We start from the raw sequence: 23,482 nt of genomic DNA on the forward strand, positions 1-23,482 counted from the left end.
CCATATGGGATTCCAGGGCGTTCAAGGTGAGGACTTTAGCCGCTAGGCCACGCCGCCAGGCCCTGACTCCTCCTTTTTAGAAAATATTTATTTACTTGAAAGCCACAGTGGCAATGGAACAGATAAGGAAAAAAAAAGAAATCCCATCTGCTGGTTCATTCTCTCTCTCTCTCTAAAGGGTTTACTTGAAAGAGTTAAAGAGAGAGATAAAGAAATTGATCTTTCATCTTCTGCTTAATTTCCCAAATAGCTACAACTGCCAAGGCCATGCCAGGCTGAAGCCAAGATCTTAAAACTTCATCTGGGTTTCTTGTGTAGCACAGCAGCTGAAGCATTTGGGATATCTTCCGCTGCTTTCCTAGCATGTTAACAGAGAGCTGGGTGGGAGGTGGAGCAGCTGGGACTTGACCTTGTGTCCACGTGGGATGTTGGCCGCTGGCTTAACCCAGTGTGGCACAGATTTGGTTTTCGGCTGGTTGATTCTCCAGGTGACCACAATAGTCATACCTGGACCAGATTGAAGTCAGGAGCCTGTAACTCCATCCAGGTGTCCTATGAATGACAGGGGCCCAAGTAGGGACCTTCATGTGCTGCTTTCCTGGCACATGAGCAGGGAGCTTGATGGAAGTAGAGCAACTAGAACTTCAACTGATGTTCTGTTTTAGGATGCTGGCATTGCAAGTAGGGCTTATTCTTGCACCATAACACCTGTTCGCTGACTTTAAAAATTGTGTGATTTAAAAATGGAACTCAGGAAATAGAAGGTTTGATGTATACTCGTAATTTTCTGCTGGGTTGGGAGAACCTGGACAATGCATACTGTCTGTGTCCTAAGTTCCTAGTATGTTAAAAAATGTATAGGTCATTCAGGATACATGCTAGTACTGTTTTCTGCAGGACTCTGTGGCAAACGTGAGATACTGTGTGTGAAGGTACTTTGTAAACTGTAAGCTCAAAATCTTTGACAGGTAAAATTTTGTGATAAATACTAAATACCACCATTTCCCTGTATAAGTACTGGTAAATCCTCGCAGGTCTCGCAGATGCCTGGATGTTAATGTTAAATGAAGTCCACAGTGCTGAACTCACCTTTGCGTCTATATCCGCCCTTCGTGTTGGCAGCAGAAGCAGTTCTCTCTCATTTTCAGCCTGGCTGCCTTTTATTTTTCATGACTTCCCGAAGTTCATTGGCAGTATTTCTCTTAACCACCTTCTTAAATTGTCATGTTTACTCTAGGATTAATTCATGTTGACTTGAAGATTCAGATCAAGCGGTAGTTGGGCTTTTCACCCTTTATCTCTTTGAGAGTTCTGACTCTCAGCAGTGCTCTTTCAGATTTCAGGATCATTTTGTTTGCTGTTGAAACGGTCAGAATTACAGTTGGATTGAATAGTTATTGAATAGAATTACAGTTGGATTGAATAGCCCCTGCTGTTACACCAGGGGACTTCAGTGACCCCTCGTTGTCCTTTTTATTCTAATCATGCTGCCTCATCTTTGTGGTCCTGACATATTTAAAAATTTTTCTTACATTTTACTGTTGTACTTTTCAAGTTTCTGGCTACTCTGAACTCTTAGCTCTTCTATCGTTGTGTATTGAATGTATTTTTTTTTAAATGTCACTGTACGTACTGGGTATTGGGGAAGGAAAGAGAAGAGATGGCGAAGCTATATTGATTGCTTTAGAAATGTGAGCTTTACAAGATCACTTAACACTCTTGTTTATAGTACTGATTTCCTGGCTTCATGAAATCCCCGTGAGTTTCAGATGTATGGACAAAGGGCTTTATAGGCTGACATGGTAGCATAGTGCATTAAGCTGCTGTCTGCAGCGCCACTGTCTCATCTGGGTATTGATTGAAGTTCTAGGAGCTCCAATTCTTTATCCAATTCCCTGCTAATGTGTGGAGGAAAGTGGAAGAAGATAGCTTGAGTAGCTGAGTCCTTGCACCCATGTGGGAGCTCCAGAAGGAGCACCCAGCTTTTGCCTGAGCCATCCCTGGCCATTGTGGTCATCTGGAGAGTGAGCTAGCAGATGGACGGTCTCTACCTTTGTCTCCCCCTCTCTGTAACTCTGCTTTTCAAGTAAAATAAGGGTAAACAGGTTATTTTAATACAAAGCTGAGTATATGAACAGTGCTGTCTCATATCATACACAGGGAGATTGCAGCTTTTTGGTGCTATTTAATAGATCAAAATTCACTCATATATTCTGTGACAAAACACAGCAAGCCTGGATGAACATTCGAAATAAATGTTACAGTTATTGTTGGAGGGCTTGGAATTAATGAGGACTAAATGAATTAAAATTCCAGAGATAAAACAGACACATAACATTTGCTGACTCTGAACACAAACTGAAGAACAAAGATGAACCTGACATGAATCAAGTCTTACTAAAACTGCAGTGGGTCAGTTCAGTTATTGAATGGATTGAGTTAATCAACCTCTCATCCTTTCTGTCTAGCAAGAAGTAGAAAATTGTTCCTGGGAAGATACATTCTGGAGTTCTGAAGTTAGCTTGTTTTGTAGTACCTAACACATTTAACCCACGCTAGAGGTGTGAAAAGGTGGAAAATATGATTTATATTTGAGGAGGGAAAAAAAACTATAGAAGCAGACTGAGAAATTTGAACTTAACAAAGACTGTAATATGCCAAAACAAAAGATGAAGAAAATGAATGAGTTTCTTTGGAGAATTGAAATCCATAGGAAGGAATCAAATGGGAATTCTAGGAATTCAGAATACAATATTTATTAGCATATTTTCTATCTTTAAAAATAGGTTTATTTATTTTTATTGGAAAGGCAGATTTTATAAAGAGAAGGAGAGACAGAGAAAGATCTTCCATCTACCAGTTCACTCCCCAAATGGCCACAGTGGCTGGATTTGAGCAAATCTGAAGCCAGGACTTTGTTCTGGGTCTCCCGGTTGGGTGCAGGATCCCATGGTCTTGAACCATCCTCTGCCACTTCCCCAAGCCACAAGCAGGGAGCTGGATGGGAAGTGGAGCAGCCACGATATGAATTGGTGCCCATATGGGATCTTGGTGATTGGAAAGGGAAGATTAGTTAATTGTACCATTGTGCCAGGTTCAAAAATAACTATATTTTTGAAGTGTATGTTTTGTAATATCAACCAAAGATCTGTATTTTTTTTTTCTGATTGAATGGAGTCATGTTGACATGGGAAAGAAATGGTTAAAAGTAAGCTAGTGGGTCATTGCAATGTGAAGTCAGCTTGGAAGCTAAGTGTGCGTTGGCTGTCTTCATGAATCCAAGTTTATTTTTGACCTTTTTTTTATGAATGAAATTTGCTTTCATTCAACCTGGTAAGTAATATGGCCAATCAGCACATGATTAAATAACCCAAGCTGACTGAATGAAGTTGTAAACTTAGCATGGTGGCAGGTGCTTGAACTAGTATAAATGCCATGTTAGAACCAAAATAGAACCTTGGCTATTCAAAAGCTGTTTTCTCAGCCCCACAAAAAAGTGGTGCCTGGCTGGGAATCTTTACTGATTGTGTTTACTTTTCTTCTGCAGTTTTTAGTTGCCAGATTGCTATCTTATGATTTGTACTAGGGTAGTTATATGTTCTTAAAAGTCTGAATCGTGAAGGTAACCATTTAGCATTGCCCATTTGAGTTTATGGGAAATTAGCTATTAAATTTGTATAGATCTGATTAAATGGGCATAGTTTTCATTGTCAATATTTAAAGATTATTTTCCCATTCTTTTAGATCAGTGGTATTTTCTCCACATAAATCGAAAGAGGTGACTCAGAAATATAGTTGATGGCTTTAGCTTTTTTGAAGAGGAAGTTGGGAAGTAGAAAGTGATGGGGTGGAGGGTGAGGGAGAAAAAGAGACTAGAAAAAAAAAAACAAAAAGAGAGAGAGAGACTAGTAAGTGAACTCCCTACATCCTTGCAGCAAACTGGACTGGGCAAGGCTACAGGCAGAACCCAGGAATTCAAGGCAGGTCTCCCACATGGGTGGCAGCCACTACTGCTGCCTCTGAGGGTCTGCGTTAGCAAGAAGCTGGATTCAGGAGTCAGCGCCATGAATTGAACCCAGATCCTCCTATATGGAACAGGCTTCTGAACAACTAGGGTAAACTTAGATTCACTGGTTGATAGCTTTTTAAAGAATTGGGACAGGGCTCTGGTGCTGTAGCCTAGTGGCTAAAGTCCTTGACTTAAATGTGCCAGGATCCCAGCCCATGTGGGTGCCAGTTCTGACCCCAGCGGACCCACTTCCCATCCAGTTCTCTGTGGCCTGGGAAAGCAGTTGAGGACGGCCCAAAGCCTTGGGACCCTGCACCCATGTGGAAACCCAGAAGAAGCTCCTGGCTCCTGGCTTTGGATTGGCTCAGCTTTAGCCATTGCCGCCACTTGGGAGGTGAATCATTGGACAGAAAATCTTCTCTGTCCTCTTCTCTGTATATCTGACTTTGCAATAAAAATAAATAAATCTTTTTAAAAAAAGAGTTGGGATAGGAAAATTATTTTTTAAAATTTATTTGTTTTTTATTGGAAAGACAGATATACAGAGAGGAGGAGAGACAGAGAGGAAGATCTTCCATCCGATGGTTTACTTCCCAAGTGGTCGCAATGGCTGGAGCTGAGCAAGTCTGAAGCGGGGCTGCCAGGATTAGAACCGGCGCCCATATGGGATCCCGGTGCATGGAAGGCGAGGGCTTTAACAACTGCACTATCATGCTGGGCTCGAAAATCATTTTTTCAAGTGAAGATAATTTAGGTACTAAAATAGTGATTTTTAGACAGTTTATTTTGGTGTGTTTAGGATGCTGGAACAAAATACCATGCAGTAGGTAGCTTATAAACAAAATAGGTTTATGATTATTTTATATCTGGAAGGTGGAAAGTGTAAGAATGAAGACAGAAGATTCAGTGGATCGTGAGAGTTGTTCTTAGGTGGCACTGCCAACCTCTTTTGTAAATATGTTTATTTTATTTGAATTTTTATTTGAAAGGCAAATAGAGACAAAAAACACAATCCAGATGCCTGTCCAAAGAGAAGTGGTTAAAGAAATCTTGTATATCTACTCCATGAAATATTACTTAGCCATTAAAAAGAATAAAATGGGGCCCTGCGGTGTGGCCTAGCGGCTAAAGTCCTTGCCTTGAATGTGCCGGGACCCCATATGGGCGCCAGTTCTAATATTGGCAGCTCCACTTCCCATCCAGCTCCCTGCTTGTGGCCTGGGAAAGCAGTCGAGGACGGCCCAAAGCCTTGGGACCCTGCACCCGTGTGGGAGACCCGGAAGAAGTTTCTGGTTCCCAGCTTCGGATCGGCATAGCACTGGCCGTTGTCCTCACTTGGGGAGTGAATCATTGGACAAATCTTCCTCTCTGTATATCTGACTTTGTAATAAAAATAAATGTCTTAAAAAGAATAAAATGATACCATTTGGAACTAGATGGTCCCAACTAGAGACCATTATGCTCAGTGAAATAAGTTAATCCTGAAAAGACAAATACCATCTGTTCTCTCTAATATAAGGTAACCAGCATGCAAAATGGAATGTGTAGTAATGGAGTAATGGAGACTACCATACCCAGATGTGAGGACACAATGCAATAAGCATCCTTACAGTGAAACTGTAGGACAAGTCTAGACAATGGGATGATTGACTGATATTGTACCAGCAGTGTCGGGGTACAGTTAAATAATAGACTGATGGAATTATAACTCCTTTTGAAGGACTATGCTATTGTGGTGATATGTGGAAAATCAGTTGGAAGGTGGGAATTGGTGGGGGGAATTCAACACTCTACGGGATTGTATCATAAAATCCAAAATTTTAAATAAGAAGAAATTGGTTGAGGGGCCCAGCATGGTAGCCTAGTGACTAAAGTCCTCACCTTGCATGTGCCGGGATCCCATATGGACACTGGTTCTAATCCTGACAGCCCCGCTTCCCACCCATCTCCTTGCCTGTGGCCTGGCAAGGCAGTCAAGAATGACCCAAAGACTTGGGAGCCTGCACCACGTGGGAGATTCGAGAGAGGCTCTTGGCTCCTGGCTTTGGATCAGTTCAGCTCTAGCCATTGTGACCACTTGGGTAGTGAATCAGTGGACGGAAGCTCTTTCTGTCTCTCCTTCTCTCTGCAAATTTGTCTTTCCAATTAAGATAAATAAATCTTTTTTTAAAAAAGTGGTCGAACCAGCTTACACTTTGAGTAGCACTATGCAAATGTTCTTGTCTCTCTCATGTCTACCAATGCTCAGTTATAGGTTTTAATCTTTTTATATCTGTCTAGTGAGTAAGAGAGTGTTTCTTAGTGATCAGTAGTTAATTGTAAAACCACTTTAGTTTTAGCCCACAATTTTTGATAATTGGCCATTTGTAAGTATTCAATTCCAAGTGTTTTTTATTTTTCATTGTGATTTCTCATGATACCCAGAGTGATACTTTCAGAAGTTTCCATAGTTACCTTTTTGTGTTTAATTTGTCTTAATTGTAGAATAAATGTAATTTGCTACCCATACTTTTGTATATTCACTGGGCTTTATGGACTGGAACATTTTATTAGTTATTTATTTGCTAATTTATGCCAAAATGTTGATGCTTTTGACAAAAAATATTTATTATCCCCAGATATCTGCATGTCCAAGATCCACTGGTGCTTTCGCTGGAAGTTTCTGGCTCACAGTCTTTAATGAGGTTGCTGTCAGGCTAATGGCTGAAGGTGTAGTCATCTGAGAGCTTCACTAGAACTGAACTATTCACTTTCAAGCAAATTCAGTTATTGACAGTAGGCCTAAGTTGTTTGGCTTTTAAGGGTTTTTTTTTTTTTTTTAAGATTTATTTATTGTCATCAGAGAAGTGGATTTACAGAAAGAAGGAAAGACAGAAAGAAAGATCTCCCGTCCCCTGGTTCTTCAGTTCCCCAGTGGCAGCAGTGGCCAGCACTGAGCCTGTCTGAAGTCAGGATCCTGGAGCTTCTTCAGGTCTCTCACGTGTGTGCAGGGTTCCAAGGCTTTGGGCCATCTCCACCACTCTCCCGGGCCACACAGGGAGTGAGACAGGAAGTGGAGCAGCCAGAATAGAAACCGGTGCTCGTATAGGATTCTGGCACTTGCAAAATGAGGATTTAGGTACTAAGCCATTGCGCTGCTGCACAGGCGAGAGAGAAAGAAAGAGAGAGAGAGCGAGAGAGAGAGAGAGAGAGAGCAAGCGAGCGTGCATGATTTGCTGGCTCACTTTCCAAATGGCCACAAATGGCCAGATCTGATCTTTCCAAAGCCAGGAGTCAGGTGCTTCTTCTGGGTCTCCTATATGGGTGCAGGGGCCCAATGACTTGAGGCATCTTCCACTGCTTTTCCCAGGCTGCAAGCAGAGATCTGGATCAGAAATGACACACCTGGGAAGTGAACTGGTGCCCATATAAGATGCCAGCACCACAGGCAAAGGATTAGGCTACTGCATCACTGCAACTGAACCAAATTTATAACTTTTTCTTATAGTTTTATCAGTTTCATTGTGTGTGTGTTTATGTGTTAGGGACATGAAAATTTAGAATGGGGTCTCCAGTTGTTCTGAATCGTTTACTATTGTGTAGTGGTCTTTTGTCTTTAGGGCTTTCTGCTTTAGTTGGCTCCAGTTTCCTTGCATTTAATATTTGCCCAGTAGATAATTTTATTTATCATCCATTATGTATCTTTTTGCAACCTTAAATTTCAAGTTTATGTCTTAAAAACTAATCAGATTTTTTCCTTCTGACTAGTTTAGTTTTACATTCATCTTTTTTTCTTTTTAAAATTTTTCTTTTAATATTGTCTACCTAGTTGAAAAAGGTGCATACCTGTAAGGGTCTCTGATTAGGGTGTGGAGGGTCAAAGTATGAAGGAAGGCAAGTGGGACAAATGTTTCAATTTTTTTTTTTTTCTTCTGTTGGGTCTACAGGGCGGGGAAGAGGACAGGGACACTTCTTGCTATTAAACTACATCAGCACCCGGGGATGGGAGACAGTCCTTTCACGCAACCTTTGAGACTCTGATGTGGGAAAGAGTGCTCCATTGGTGTTACTTGAATTATTTTGATAGTTTTAGGGGTGTTGTCAGCTTTGTTATACCAGGGTTGATACACCTTAGTGTGTCAACAGACCCAGGGACATGTTGTAAAGCTTAGCCGGGAGGATGCTCCAACCTCTTCTGCTTTCTGTCCTCTGATGAGGCACTCGATGTGGTCTGCTGGTCTAGATGAACAGGTTGTCATGTTCCTGGTACACATCTGGGCATGCTTTCTGCTTCACAGACATCAGCAACTGAAGAAGCCACCAGTAAGTGCACTCCAAGGTCAGACCGTGTATATCATGATTCTCCCTGTGGCCAGGGTTTGAGTCCAGCCATGTAGTTGGAGAATTACCCCAAGAAACCTCTCCTGGGTGACTTCGGAGTTGACTCTTGTATGCACCAGCCAGTGCAGGATCAGGCACATAGATGCAGCTACCTGGTCAGTTTTTGCCCCCAACCATATCACTCATGTAAGCTGATGGCTGCCTCAGCCTGGTCTAGCCCAGCCCAGTCTTTACATGTAGCCGACTTGAAGCTGTTAACCTTATAAGGTATGCTTTCAAGGTTGTTCCAGTGTGAAAACTTGGATTTTTAGGAGTTTCTTGCATATTCCGTGAGAATGGCTATGATGTTTGCAACTGTACGAACATTGTGATTTATTTGACCCCTGCTTTTTTTCTGGATATCTGAAGTTTTGGTAGTCCTAACATAGGATGGCGTCAGTAAAAACTCTGAGCACAAAGTACCCCATAGACAATGCTTCACCAGTATGCTTGCTGCTGGAGGGACTTGGCATGCTGTGTGCAGCTCCACGGAAAAGAGCACTTGGAGCTTGCACCTGTTTTGTTTTGTTTTTTTCTGTGCTTTGCCGCATTTTCATCTTTCCTTTTTCCTTCAAGTCCTTTTGCTGTAATAAATCATAGCAGTGAGTGTGACTATACTGATGCTTAGTTTTTTTCTCATGAGCTACTGAAGCTGCTGAAAATCTTGGGGATTCCCAATATGCTGTCATGCTCAATCTCAATGTTTTTTAAAATATTCATTTACTTGAAAAGCAGAGTTGGATATCTTCTATTCACTGGTTCACTCCTCAAATGGCCTCAGTGGCTAGGCTGAAGCCAGGAGCCCTGAACTCCATCTACATCTCCCGTGTGTATGGCAGGGGAACAGACAGGCCATCTAACACTGCTTTTACAGGTACATTAGCAGGGAACTGGATTGGAATTGGAGTAGCTGGACTTGAAGAATCAGTACTATGATATGGGATGCTTGAATTGGAAGTCATATAATCTACAACGTTAAAACACATGCACACCTTAAAATGTATATAATTTTGTCAAATATGCCTGCCTCAGTAAAGATGGAAAGGATAAGTAAGATAATTGAAAGCTCATGTACATGAGCTTTATGTGGGGTAAGTTGGTGAAGAGCTGGCTTTGTTGTTGAAGACCCTTTGGGTTATAGATGCTTTCTTTAAGCATCCGTTTTCACTATGTAATGTTGGTTAGCTAGCCACCTAGGAAGCTAGATACCTATCTGGTTTCAGGATCCAGAGACTAGATGAAGGGAAGAGGTGGTGGTTTATGCTATGGATATTTTCACTTATGAAGGAAGTAATAGAATCAGAATGGAAATATTATCTTACAGGTCAAGTTTATAAAATATTAAGGAAATGGTTGATTGGTCTTTTCCTCTGAAATCATGAAACTGCCTGTAGATCAGTTAGTAGGCTAGCAGGGACTGGACTGTTGTTTTTGGACCACAGTTTGAGGCACACTGCCCTAAGTAATAAAGCTGTAGTTGTTAAGGGAGATAGTAGAGGCAGTGTAACACATTCCTTCATTCTTTTACTTAACAAGCATTTTAAAAAGTTATTTTTACTTGATACATAATAATTGTACATATTTTATGGGTGCAGGGTGATAACTTGATACATGTATATCATGTTTAATAATCAAATAATTTTAAAATGAACATTTCTGTCCCCTGAAACATTTATCCTCGTTTGTTAGCTAGCTCTTTGTGAAATATTTTAAATTATTGTAATAATCTTTCCACTGCACTATAGAAGACTAGAACATATTTTTTCCTATCTTAACTATTTTCAGCATTCATTTATATTAATTGTCTTTTAAATTTTTATTAATATAAAGTTTATTTAAGTACGATTGCTTAATTACAATTGCTGTAAGGACCAATAGAAAAGGTCAAGATTGCCCACACTACATGTTCATGTTGCATGGGACACCTGCTATAGTGTTCAGGGGTGACATCTCTGAAACTATTAATAAGGAAAGTTGTGGGGGAGTCTGAGAAGAGTGCCAGAGAATGAGATATTAGCTGGGATAATTAATAATTATGGGATTAAGTGAGGTGTATAATATCCTTATTGCCTGGTACTTGTACTCAGGATTATCTACTAATTATATTGTTTAAAAGGATGCTGTTATGTTAGACGATCAAATAGAAGACCCCAGCAGTTAATTAATACAAATTTTTATGTCAAGTCTACAATAAAACAATATATCCACAGTCATTTATTACCGAGTATATTTCCTGTGGCATTGAAATTTTGCTATTTCAGAAATATTGCTGGGCTTGCTGGCTGTTAAGTTTATCTCAAAGGAGCTAAGATCACCACCTTTTAGAGATATCTATAACCCGTGCTTGCTGCTGCATTATTCACAGCAGCCATATAGGAACAATTTAAGTGACCACCCTCAGATGATGTGCCACTTGAGAGTTGGTGGGAAAATGGGTGGATTTATTTTGGTTCCAAGATGTTTTGGAATCAGCATATGACACATTTTCTGGGTTTATGTTTCCTGGTATGTGGAGCTAATGTTTTAAGTGTCATATGTATCCCCTGTATTTCTTTTTTCTTTTCTTTCATTTCAATGAAACTAAAACTTATATTAAGGTAATTTTTATTCTATCGCATGATGGCATGTTTTAAGGAGCCTTTTAGAAAGTGGTTAGAATGTACACAGAGGCAAAAATCTTAGCTTTTGACCTTTTGAAGAATTTTCTAGTAGATCTAGTGACAAATTCTCCATTGTTCACAGAAAGCTTTGCTTAATGTTATGCCAGCTTTCGTGAAATCTTATTTCTTGAATTTCTATATTTTAAAAAACTAATAATTTGAGAAAATAATTAAAAAGTGATTTTTTTCACGTAATTTAGACCCTTCACACTTCTTCTGTTATATACAAATATTTCTTATAATGTGACAAGAAGTATTTTTTAAAAAGTTTAATCTACTTTTACCCAGTTGTGAAAGTACATACTATTTGAACAGAAACTCAAGAACAAAGTCTGTCTTGCTTTCAAATACTATGAGCTTATTTGTTTTACTTGATTTGCCAGTCCCCTCTCCCCCGTCCCCACCCCATATTCCAGTAATACTTTTTTGGAGGAAAATTAGGAAGTTACAAAAACAGCTTAGTTCTTGATGCTGTAAAACCACTTTCCTCTCCAGGATGCCTGGGAAGGTATAGAAAAAGGAACATACTGGGCCAATAAAGCTAAGAGAAAGAATGCAAGGAGGTGGGGATGATTGGTTTTATAGATCACTGAGGAGCTAATTGTTGTACATTTTGCTGTTGAGTGGTGGGGTCCTAGGTATTTAGGTCATCATTCATTGTCTTCCCAGGCACATCAGCAATAAGCTGGGTTCTAATTGGAGCAGCCAGGCTGTGCTAAGGTGCTGACTTACAGTGCTGCCCAACATTCTTTTTCTTTATTTATGTTATCAGTATTTTTTGTTGTTGTTGGTGTTAAATGTTTTTGTCTTGCTTAGGAAGGTCTTCTTTATTTCAGTATTATGAAATTATTCTTAAATATATGTCCTAATCACTCAATGGCCCTCAAAAAAGTTATTTTTCTGAAAAGAACCAAGAGGGAAGATTTCTGTCTGCTGGTTCACTTCACAAAATGTATCAAAGGCTGCGACTGGGCCAAGCTGAAGCCAGAAACCTGGAATTCCATCTAGGTGATAGGGGCCCAAATACTTGGGCCATCATCTGCTTTTCCAGACACATTAACAGGAAGCAGAATCAGAACTAGAGCAGCTGGGACTCATATCAGATGCTGGCATTGCAAGTGGTAGCTTAAACAGGTATTTGTGCCACCCTTCCCTCAACCTGCATATTTTAAAATTTGATATGAGTTACTCTAGATGGTTAGCAAGATGATCTGGCATCATTTTATTTACTAACATTCTTTTTTTTTAAAAAGAATGATCTATTTTTGTTGGAAAGTCAGATTTACTGAGAGAAGGAGAGCTGGAAAGACCTTCAGTTTGCTAGTTCACTCCCTAAGTAGCTGCAATGCCCAGAGCTGAGCCAATCCAAGGCCAGGTAACAGGTTCTTTCCCAGGCCACAGACAGGGAGCTGGATGGGAATTGGAGCAGCTGGGACATGAACCGGCACCCATATGGATCCCAGCACATGCAAGGTGAGGATTTAGCCATTAGGGTATTGCACTGGCCCCAGATTTATTCTAAATGAACTGCAGATTTAGTTGTCCTTCCATATCTATTATAGTATCTCACTACTTCTCAAATTAATGTCATCTACCATCCTCTCTTGACTGTATTCTTTTCCTACAAAAAGCAATAAGGGTATTCTGTTAAAAACATCACATTGTGTTGCTCATAATTTTTGTGGATCAGGAATTCGTGACAGTTTCAGTTGGGCAATTCTTCTCTTTTCCATATGGTGTTGACTGCAGCTGAAAAATCTTTTTCAGTATGTTTGTGTTCATTTTTATCTACTTGAAAAGCAGAACAATAAAGAGAGAGAGAGATTTTCCATCCCCTTGCTTATCACCAAATGACACAACAACCAGAGTTGATCCAGTCGGAAGCCAGGAGTCAGGAACCCCGTCCAGGCCTCCCTAATGAGTGGCGGGGAGTAAGCTACTTAAGCCATTGCTGCTCCCAGAATGTGTTACCTGGAAATTGGATTGGAAGCAGAGATATCAGGACTCAAGCTGCACTCCCATTTGAGATGTTGGCATCCCAAGTGGCTGTTTACCTTGCTGTGCTACATTGCTTACTCTGCAGCAAGACTTCTTGAACCCCATATCTGGCACCTCTGCTTCTTGGTCTCTGTGCAGTGGCATCACATTATTCAGAATCTGTCCCTGGAGTTCTCACAGTGTGGTAGTTTCAGAGTAAGAACTTTCTTACATGACACTTGGCTCCTGGGAGGAGGGATATAAAACCGCCAGACCAATAAAGGTATGCCTGGAAATGGGACAGTATGCCTTCTTCCCTATGTTGTTGGTCAGAGTAGTCACAGGAGAAAATAAATTACCAGTTAACTGGAAGAAACCCTACTTCATGCAAGGAGATGGAAGAATTGCTTGCACTTTTTGATAGAGACATTGCAAAGTCTTATGAAGGAAAGTTTATGAGATGAGAGATACTGTGTGTTCATTATGGAAAATACAATTAATAAACTCAGAATTAGTTCAGAATTCTTAAATTGGCCTGCAAGGCTTTCTGTGGGCTGACCAGTGCTTTCCTTTGCTTTCATCATTTATATTTTCCTTCTGTTTTTTTTTAAAGATTTATTTCGTTTTATTACAAAATCAGATATACAGAGAGGAGGAGAGGCAGAGAGGAAGATTATCCATTTGACGATTCACTCCCCAAGTGAGGCTGGTGCTGTGCCCATCCAGTTACCCTTACTTTTGTGAATTTCACTGACTAAAAAGGAGTGAAAAAAGGGAGTAAGTAAATGTCCAAAGTGATTTTCACCCCTGAGCTATGGGAAACTGTATGAATTAAGTTTTTCCTCCTTTTTTTTTTTATATATTTCATTTCATTTTATGACACAGTTTCATAGGTTCTGGGATTCCCCCAACCCCTCCCTGTGCCCTTCTTCAATGGTGAATTCCTCCACCTTGTTGCAGTATTACTGTTCAAATCCAGTCATGATTCCTTCATTGCAAGCATATACCATGCATGGAGTCCAGCATTTTGTTGTCCAGATAAATTCAACAGTTTCTTGGGGAGACCATCTCTGGTCTGAAAGCAGAGCTGGCAGAATGTCATCCCGTCCAATGAAAAGCCACAACATAACATCAACAACAATTTACAACACTATGGAGTTAATTGACATGGTATTGAGTGACCGATATGTTAGAAAATGCAAGTTCTTAACCACATCCTGTGACTACTTCATTGCCATTTCAATTTTAGCTTATACACAACCGGCTACTATACACCTTAAAATGGCTATAGGGTACTATTTAGCTATCTCGTGTGTATTTTCATTTTTATATAGTATTGAAGCATAAATGTTACAGGAACTTGGCAAATTTTAGGATAGCTCAAATTAATTTTGGTGCAAAGCATTTTGAAATATATGCTTCTGAGGGGTCCTTCAAAAAGTTCATGGAAATGTATATTTTGAAAAAAAAATCTGTGGGGCTCGGTGGTGTAGCTTAGCAGCTAAAGTCCTTGCCTTGAACGCCCTGGGATCCCATCTGAGCGCCGGTTCTAATCCCAGCAGCTCCACTTCCCATCCAGCTCCCTGCTTGTGACCTGGGAAAGCAGTCGAGGACAGCCCAAAGCTTTAGGACCCTGCACTTGTATGGGAGACCCGGAATAAGTTCCTGGATTCTGGCTTCGGATCGGCATAGCATCGGCCGTTGTGCTCACTTGTGGAGTGAATCATTGGACGGAAGATCTTCGTCCCTGTCTCTCCTCCTCTCTGTATGTGTGACTTTCCAATAGAATAAATAAATCTTTAAGAAAAAAATACTTTGTGGATAAACCCATCAGATATTTGAAGAATATTTTCAGGAGCTTGGGAGAGAAATTTTCATTAAAGATACATGTTTGGTAGCCACATTTTTAAAAAGATTTGTTTATTTTTATTGGAAAGTCAGATTTACAGAGAGGAGAGACAGAAAGATCTTTCATCTATTGGTTCACTTCTCAAATGGCTGCAGTGGTAGGAACTGAGCTGGTCTGAAGCCAGGAGCTTCTTCCAGGTCTCCCACGTGGGTGCAGGGTCCCAAAGCTTTGTGCCATCTTTCACTGCTTTCCCAAGCCACAAACAGGGAGTTGGAAGAGTTGTGGACAGCAGGGATATAGACCGGCATCCATCCATATGGGATTCTAGTGTACGCAACATGAGGACTTTAGACATTAGACTGTCAGGCCCTACATTTGTTTTCTTTTACTAAGTAATTACTAGGGACACAGTGGCTTTAAGCAACACAATTTATTATCTCCTTGTTTACATGAGTCAGGAGTCTGGGCATTGATTAACCGGCTTCTCTGTTCAGGTTCTCACCAAGTGGAATCAGGCTGGGGCTACAGTCTCATTTGAGGCCTGTGGTCCTTTTTCCAAGCTCATTAGTTTGCTGTCAGGATTTAGTTCCTTCAGTTGGAGGATGTAGACCTTGGTTCTTAGAGACAACTTGCTATAAGCTCTCATAGAACCTTTTTTTGTTTTTGGCTTCTCACTCAGCAGAGGCTGCTTCATTGCTGTGTTAATTTGGAGAGAGAGAGAGAGAACGCAACTGGGAGCCTAGAACTCAGTCTAAATCTCCTATGTGGGTGGCAGGGATGCAAGTACTTGAGCCGTCACTACTGCCACTTAGAGTGTGCATGTGTGCATTAGCAGGAAGCTGTAATTGGAAGTGGAACTGGCTTGAATCCAGCCCCGTTCATATGGAATGCAGACATCCCAACATCTTAACCACTGCTCCTGGCTGATCTGTGTGAAGGTAACTGCCTTGTGAGAGAGTCTTCTGAATCTTCCTGAAGCAGGTTTGAGAAGTGCCAGGGGAATCTGGATATTCAAGATGTTTGGGAGTCCTGGCTCAGATATATCTATTCCCTGCATTGGAGTCTTTGCTAGCCAGGGCTTGATCTTGGCACAGTGGACCTGCCTTATTTGAAGAGTTCAAACTTCTTTTGAGTTCAGCATAGATGGGTGGATAGTTAGAATATCTGTATCATAGGAATGAGATGGACACATGGAAATGAATGGATAGTCATTGAGTACTAGTCTGGTCATTAGGTTTCTGTCTTCCTGCAGCAGGAGGGAAGAGCCTCTTTATTTCTCTGAAGGCACTCTGGCTTTCAGACTTTCAGTTTATAGTGAGTCAGCCTTTTTTGTTGTCTTTATTTTTTTCTGGACATCCAAGAGTCTAGCAATATCTTTCCAGTTCCATTGTTTTGTGTTTGCTGTTTCTACTTCATTGCCAGCATTAAAATCCCATCTTAACATCTGCTACCAACTGCCCTGGAAACCTAGTGTTCATTAAGCTGTTTCCTTTGCATCAACATATGGGAGAAAGGAATCCTGAGCAATGGAGGCTCCACAGCAGCTCTGATCAGTGCTGCTGGGGAACTGGACTGACCCTTCCTAGTTTGTCGGGCTTCTGTGTGACTGTAATGACCAGTAGTTGGAGATGGACTACCTGGGATGCGGCCTTGGGCAGGGTGGTTTGCAGGTGAGGCATTTTCTGAAGGGACTGACTGCTTCCAGCAACTGTTCCTTGAATGGGGAAAAAGCACCTCCATGTCTACTACAGTTTTTCTGAATTTACTAAATTACTCGCGTGTTTGTTAACATGATTATGAACTTGCAGACAACTACACTCTTAACTTCTACACAGAGAAGAGTGCACAGATTGTTAAGGGATAACCCAGGAAATGTCCACACAGTAAACACATCAATGTATCAGTATCCAGATAGAGAAATAAAACAACATTGAAAGTCCAGGTGTTGCCTTCGCCCTGGTGATTCCATCCAGTGCTACCTTCTAAGGATCTCTTCTGTCCCTCCTTGTTAGATCACTGGATAAAGGGAACATGGGTTTGAAATTGTGTCACTTAATTATGCAGTGTATCTTTAGTTCTGACCTCTGGTCTTCTGTATTATATGTGTGAATTTACGTTTATAGCTGTTAAGTCATTTATTCCCACTGTGATATAGTTTTCCTTTGTATAAATGTACTACTTAAGTTTCTGTTGATGATAGACATTTGGGTTGTTTCCAGTTTTTAACCATACATATTTATTTTAAGAGTACATTCCTCATGCATTCAATGTGTGTATTTGATTGTAGTAGATAATGCAAATTTCCAGGGTTATTACTGATTTATACTTCTGACAGCACTTGAAAGTTCCAGTTGCTGTGGCTTGGCCCTGTTATAAGATGAAGCTTCCCTCCCCACTAAGGCTTATAACTAGGGATTGTGTGTGTTTACCAAAGTACCTACACTAGAAGATTCTACACACCAGTCTTTTTTCTTCTTGAAGCTGTAAGACAATCAAACTCTTCTCAACGTTTCAGAAATTTTTGACTTACCCTTTTACTTGTCTCCACAATTTACATAAGTTTTTGAAACCCCTTCAATCTTCAGTATTGTTCCCAGCCATCAGTGACCATCAGTATCTCTGATGATTTCTTTTTTCTTCACAGAAAGAGTTTGCCTGAAAACAGCCTTATTTCTCCATGTCTTTTTTTTCCCAAATTCTTCAAATGCCCCAGGGAAAAAGCAGCTGCAGACGAGCCTTACCTCACCACAATTCATCCCTTTTGGAATCTTAGCTGTAGTCCTCATTCTTTCAGGGGCTTTCTGAAATCTTTTGGACACATGGTTTTTTGTATTTAATCTGTTAAACCTCAATTGTTCATGAGAAGATGGTGTTTTGAAATTTCTTTTCTTATCAGTGTTCAAATTATTACAGTTTGGCCAGTGGGACCTTCTTCAATGTTTAAAATTCATTTCTGAGTCTTTTTGAATTGTTCCTTTCTAGTTTATGTTGCTATTGGATACAATAAGATATGTCTGGCTTACTACATGGAATCAGTAGTTCCCTGAAGAATCCTCGATTCCTTTCTACTGGGAAATAATATTTCAAGATTACAAGATTGGGAGTAAGGGTTGTTTATTACTTATGCAATTGGTATATTGTTCCTAGGAATTTTCAGTGGCCACAAATAAGAATCCATTTTCTTCATACAAAGTCAAATACATTAAAAGTCCATGTAGCTACTTCCAATGTAAATTTAAGACTATAGGGGTGAGTATTTGGCCTTGTGGTTAAGATGTTCCTTATGATACATGAGTTCTGTAATGTAGTGCCTGGGTTTAGTTCCTGGCTCCCACTCAGCACTCCAGCTTCCTGCTAATCCAGACTATTAGAAGCAACAGTGATGGGTCCAGTAACTGGACTCCCCCTGCTATATGATCTTTATATTAAACATTATGTCATGCTAAGCTTGTTTTCTGATTCTTTCTCTGTATCCTAAAATTGATATTCTTAGTTTTACTTAGCATTTCTTTATTTTTCAATTAATTATCTGTAATTAATTGGCTTAGCAAATGTGGACGTGCTACTTGGTTTCTTTTTTCATAATTTTAAAAATGAAAAGCTTAGGGAGGGAAGAAAGGAAGAGGAGGAATGAATCCCTATACCTACAAAAATGTGTAGTGAAAAAATTTACAAAAAGACATGATGATAACGTTACATCAAATAGCAGCTATCAATAAAAATAGAAATTGTTTTTTAAAAAAATAAGCTGTAATTAGGCTTCTTATTTTCAGAGAACCCTAGCCAGCATTCTCTGTTAGCATTAGCAGAATCTAATTTAATTGATGATGCTTGGAATACACAATGCTAACTCTTAAACAGAGTAGAGATGAACTTCTGGGCAATACACTTAGCTCATCATCAGACAGCTGTGAATGTGGTCCTCTTAGTGGATGTTTTCCAATTGTTCTTGTGCACCCTTAATTTTTTGGCTGAGGGTGATTCTCCTGAGTCAGTCTTACTGTGTTCTAGGTTTACAGTTCTTACTGTTGAGCAGTTGGCAGTTATTTCTGACTAGAAGTCTACTATAGACATTTTGTTTTGTGATCTATTGTTCTTTGAACATTTGAGTTCAGTGTCTCAGGGTGTGAAAGTCAAAATTAGAGCAAGACGGAGAGATAAATCTTCCATCTGCTGATTCACTCCTCAAGTGGCTGTAATACCCGGGGCTAAGCTAGGAGAAAAATCAGGAGCCAGGAGCTTCATCTGGGTCTCCCACATTGGTGATAGGGGCCCAGACACTTGTGCCATTTTCACTGTTTTTCCCAAGCTGAATCAGAATTGGATTCAAGTCGGGACTTGAGCTGGTGACCATGTAGGATCTTAGAGAGTAACAAGTGGTGCCTTTATCTGCATGCTGCAATTCCTGTTCCCTCAAATTGAACATTTCTGAAAATTTAATATTTTCTATAAATTCTATTGGAAATTGGACCATGAGGTACAAATACAGATAACTGTGGTTGATGAAACTTTCCTGTGCTATGATTTTCAATGAGAAAAATTTAGTGTTTTGCTATTTTCAAAGGTAAATATTAACATTTTAAAAAATTTCTTCTTCTCAGCTTCCAATTAAAACAGGACAACAGAACACACATACCAAAGTCAGTACTGAGCGCAACAAGGAATGCCTAATCAATATTTCCAAGTACAAGTTTTCTTTGGTTATAAGTGGCCTCACTACTATCTTAAAGAATGTTAATAATATGGTGAGTATTTGGGTTACTATTTTGGGGGGATTTGGTATTTTGTTTTGTATTTAAAAGTTTAGGGCAGTATATTTTGAAGGATAGAAAAAGATTTTGTTTGCTTTTTTGTGTGGATGAGTCTGGGTGACAGGAAAGCATTGACTGAGCTGTCCCAGCTGCCTCGTAGGGTCCTCAGCAGGAGGCTGGAGCCAGGGATCAAACTCAAGTACTTAGATAGGGAACGCAGCTTTGTTAACCCTTAGACCAAGTATGATGCCTTCAGCTCTTCTTCCTCTTTGCTTTTGGATATGTATGGCTCTTGTCTTTCTCAGGTGATAAGTTCAAAACAATTCATCTGGATTTAAAAAATTAACTGAATTCTCTGCTGTTTTCTGTAATGTGTTGTGTTATTTTTATAGAACTGTGAAATAATATCTGGTTGTAGATTGTGAAGATTAATCCTATTTTTTAAATTATTAATTTGAAAGGCAGAGAAGGAGAATTTTTTTTTTCCTGAAGATTTATGCATTTTGTTTGAGAGAAAGAGAGAGAGACAGAGACAGACACACAGGGAGATTTTCCATCTGCTAGTTCACTTACCAAATGGTGTCATAGTCAAGAGCTGGGCCAGTCTGAAGGTGGGATTCAGAAGTTTCTTCCAGGTCTCACATGTGGGTACAGGGGTCCAAGGCCTTGTGCTGTTCTCCACTACTTTCTCAGGCCATAGATGGAAGCGTATGGCCTGGACACAAATTGGTGCACTTATGGGAATCCAGCACTACAGTTGAGGATTATTAGCTTGCTATGCCTCTGAGCTGGTCCACAGTCCCATTTTTTTTTTTTTTTAAATAATCACATCTTCTTTGTGTGTTTTCCATCAAGAAAGTTGCTTAGATAAAGTTCCAAGTTTATACAGTTCATAAACTGAAGATGTGTGCAGTCATTTGCCTTATGAAGAGATTGGAAAAATACTAATTAAAAAGTTCTTTTTATAGATATGTGATTTACCATAATATGTTTGGTATTTTCTCTAGTTTTTGGCTGCCTGGAGCGTGGAGCATAATAATAGCATTTTGCACATGTGAAACTGACATTTTTCCAGTTAGGTTGAAGTATTTTTAAGAACCAAAACAATATTATTGTGGTACTGGTAGTCATTAAGAGTTTATGGAATATATTGTGGAAACTCTTTTTGTTGTTGTTGTTACCAAGCAGTGCACATTTGAGCTTAACAAGTACTTAAAATTTAGTGTGCTGGGTGCTATTGCATGTGGTACTATAAGAATTAAGATGTTGATTATTTTGTGGTATAAAAGTGGGGTTAAATGTTCAATTCAAGATGGGCAGCCTAATAAATGCCAGCATTTCTCTTTGCCTGAGTATTGATTATGTGTCATTGTCAGGATAAAATAAACATTGATAGATTTAAATGTAGGATAATGTAGGGGATGAAATACAGTATTACTATTTTTCTTTATTCCCCATCCTTCACTTTTCAAATGTGTCCTGATTTGTTGTGGAGAATGACTGCTGGATTTCATGTTCTGCTTATCTTTCAGAGAATATTTGGAGAAGTTGCTGAAAAAAATTTATATCTCTCTCAGTTGATTATATTGGATACACTGGAAAAATGTCTTGCTGGGGTAAGTAAATCCCTTGTCAAATAGGGATGTTTTGACAATGATCTGATGTTCCAAAGTATAGATGTGGCATCCTGTGGACTTTCGGTCAGGATATATGCATATGAACTTTGTTAATACAGCTTACATGGTGGTGCAGATGAAGTATTTAATTAAAAGTTATTCTTTCTTTTGTAAATTAAGTAGGCACTAAGTTTACTTTAAAGGATTAAGTTTGAGCCATGTACTTTTCTATTTTTTGAAGAATCTATCATTTGATTTAATTAAATTTCTCAGGCATTGTGGGGCTGTGGTATTGTATGCCTGTGAAAGAATGCTAAAAGAAAAAGAAGGAAGAATATGATTCAGAATACCAGAAGTAATCTTGTTTCCACTTCTGTATGAGAATATTAATATTCTGTTTTTCAAGTCTTTGTTAAATGTTGAACCTGTCCTATTAAGGATATCTATTACCTGAAAAACATTTGTCTTGTGTAAAAATGGATACATACAAGTGTAATAGGTATATGAAAATTAATTGAGTTAACAAGCAAGTTTTCTTCTTTTTTAAAGATTTATTTGTTTTATTTGAAAGTCAGAGATGGGGAGAGAAAGGGAAAGACACACACAGAGAGAGAGAGAGAGAGAGAGAGAGAGAGATCCTCCATCCACTGGTTCACTTTCCAAGTGATCACAACAGATCTGCTTGGCTGATCCATAACTGCAGGTTAAGAGCTTCTGGTTTTCTCATGTGGGTATGGGACTCCAAAAGCTTGGACCGCCCTACACTGCCTTCCCAGGCCGTGAGCAGGGAGCTTGATAGGAATTAGAGCAGCTGGGCCTTGAACCAGCCACCCATATGGGATGCTGGCACCACAAAATTAACCTGCTACACTACTGTGGCAGCCCAGAACCAGTTATTCTATTTCCCTTCTGACTTAATTTGTGCTTTTTGCAAGAATATTTCTTTTTTAAGATTTATTTATTTTTATTGCAAAATCGGATGTACAGAGAGAAAGAGAGGCACAGAGAAAGATCCTCCATCCATTTGATTCATTCCCCAAGTGGTTTCAATGGCTAGGGCTGAGTCAATTTAAAGGCAGGAGCCAGGAGCTTCTTCTGGATCTCCCGTGCAGCTTCAGGGTCCCAAGGCTTTGAGCCATCCTCGACTGCTTTTCCAAGCTGGAGAGGAGAGGAGAGGTGAGGAAAGGAGAGGAGAGGAGAGGAGAGGAGAGGAGAGGAGAGGAGAGGAGAGGAGAGGAGAGAGAGAGAGAATGAGAATGAATCTCCTTCCACTGGTTCACTCCATGAGTGGCTGAAATGGCCAGAGTAGAGCTGACCTAAAGCCAGGAGCTTCTTTTGGGTCTCCCATGTGGGTGCAGGGTCCCAAGGCTTTGGGGCCTTCCTTGACTGCTTTCCAAGACCACAGGCAGGGAGCTGGAAGGGAAGTGGAGCAGTAGGGTTACAAACTGGTGTGTGTATGAGATCCTGGGGCATGCAAGGCATTGACTTTAGCCACTAGGTGACTGCCAACCACAGTGCTTCCATATTAAAGATCTATGCGTATTAGAGTGAACTCATTTTTTGTATTTTCTCTTACTTTGACATGAAATTGAAACTTTTGCTTTTATCTCCATTTGTTATAGTTGTTTATAGAAACCTTTATGCAAGGGACTTGAATATATGAGGACTGATTATGTGGTGGAATGTGCTGGAGAGCTGGAATGGTTAGAAGTATTTAGGAAAGGGATGGTGTAAAAAATTGGAAAGCATAATGTATTCACACAACTGTAAATCCCCGTAAAGCCATTGGGCACAAAACTATGTGTGCTATTTTGAATTTTTTCCTTCTTTATTCTTGGCCATATTCCAAAATTTTTGGGCTTGACTTAAATTGAGAGTTAGCTCTTTTAGCTTGCTGCTCTCTGTTGTGATTTGGTGGTGTTCATTTATAAGAAGGAGCAGAAGATCAAAAGGACTGTTAAATGGATGATGGACTAGAGGCAGTGTTTGATTTCTTCAGTCAGTTTTTTGTGATGTCCTGTGCGTTACTAGGGTATCAACCACACCCTGATTGAATGAACAGAGGGTGGCTCATTGCCTTTTTTAATTCCACAGCTTTTTCCCATTCACCTTTGAGAGATATTATTAAATGCATTTTAGAGAATGATCAGATATTTATTGACCCTTTTTGATTGAATAATTTGGAGATAACCTAGAGCTGAAATGTTAATAAATCAACCAGGCATAACTAATATAAAGCATAAAATGCATACCACCTTGTC

The 23,482-nt window shown here is 39.8% G+C and overlaps 1 protein-coding gene across 4 annotated transcripts in view; it reads left to right on the forward strand.

Moving 5' to 3' along the window:
* The window catches only part of NF1 (neurofibromin 1), a 231,966-nt gene that overhangs the window by 17,261 nt on the left and 191,223 nt on the right, over window positions 1–23,482 (forward strand). For all 4 annotated transcript variants that reach the window (XM_041001779.1, XM_041001781.1, XM_041001780.1 and 1 more), the window contains exons 2-3: window positions 19,456–19,599; window positions 21,138–21,221. In XM_041001779.1, coding sequence (XP_040857713.1) covers window positions 19,456–19,599; window positions 21,138–21,221 — 228 coding nt within the window. The remainder of the gene's footprint in view (window positions 1–19,455; window positions 19,600–21,137; window positions 21,222–23,482) is intronic.

The sequence above is a fragment of the Ochotona curzoniae genome, unplaced genomic scaffold (assembly GCF_017591425.1).
Source record: "Ochotona curzoniae isolate NIBS_2020 unplaced genomic scaffold, NIBS_Ocur_1.0 scaffold_2453, whole genome shotgun sequence".
Classification (NCBI taxonomy): Eukaryota; Metazoa; Chordata; class Mammalia; order Lagomorpha; family Ochotonidae; genus Ochotona; species Ochotona curzoniae.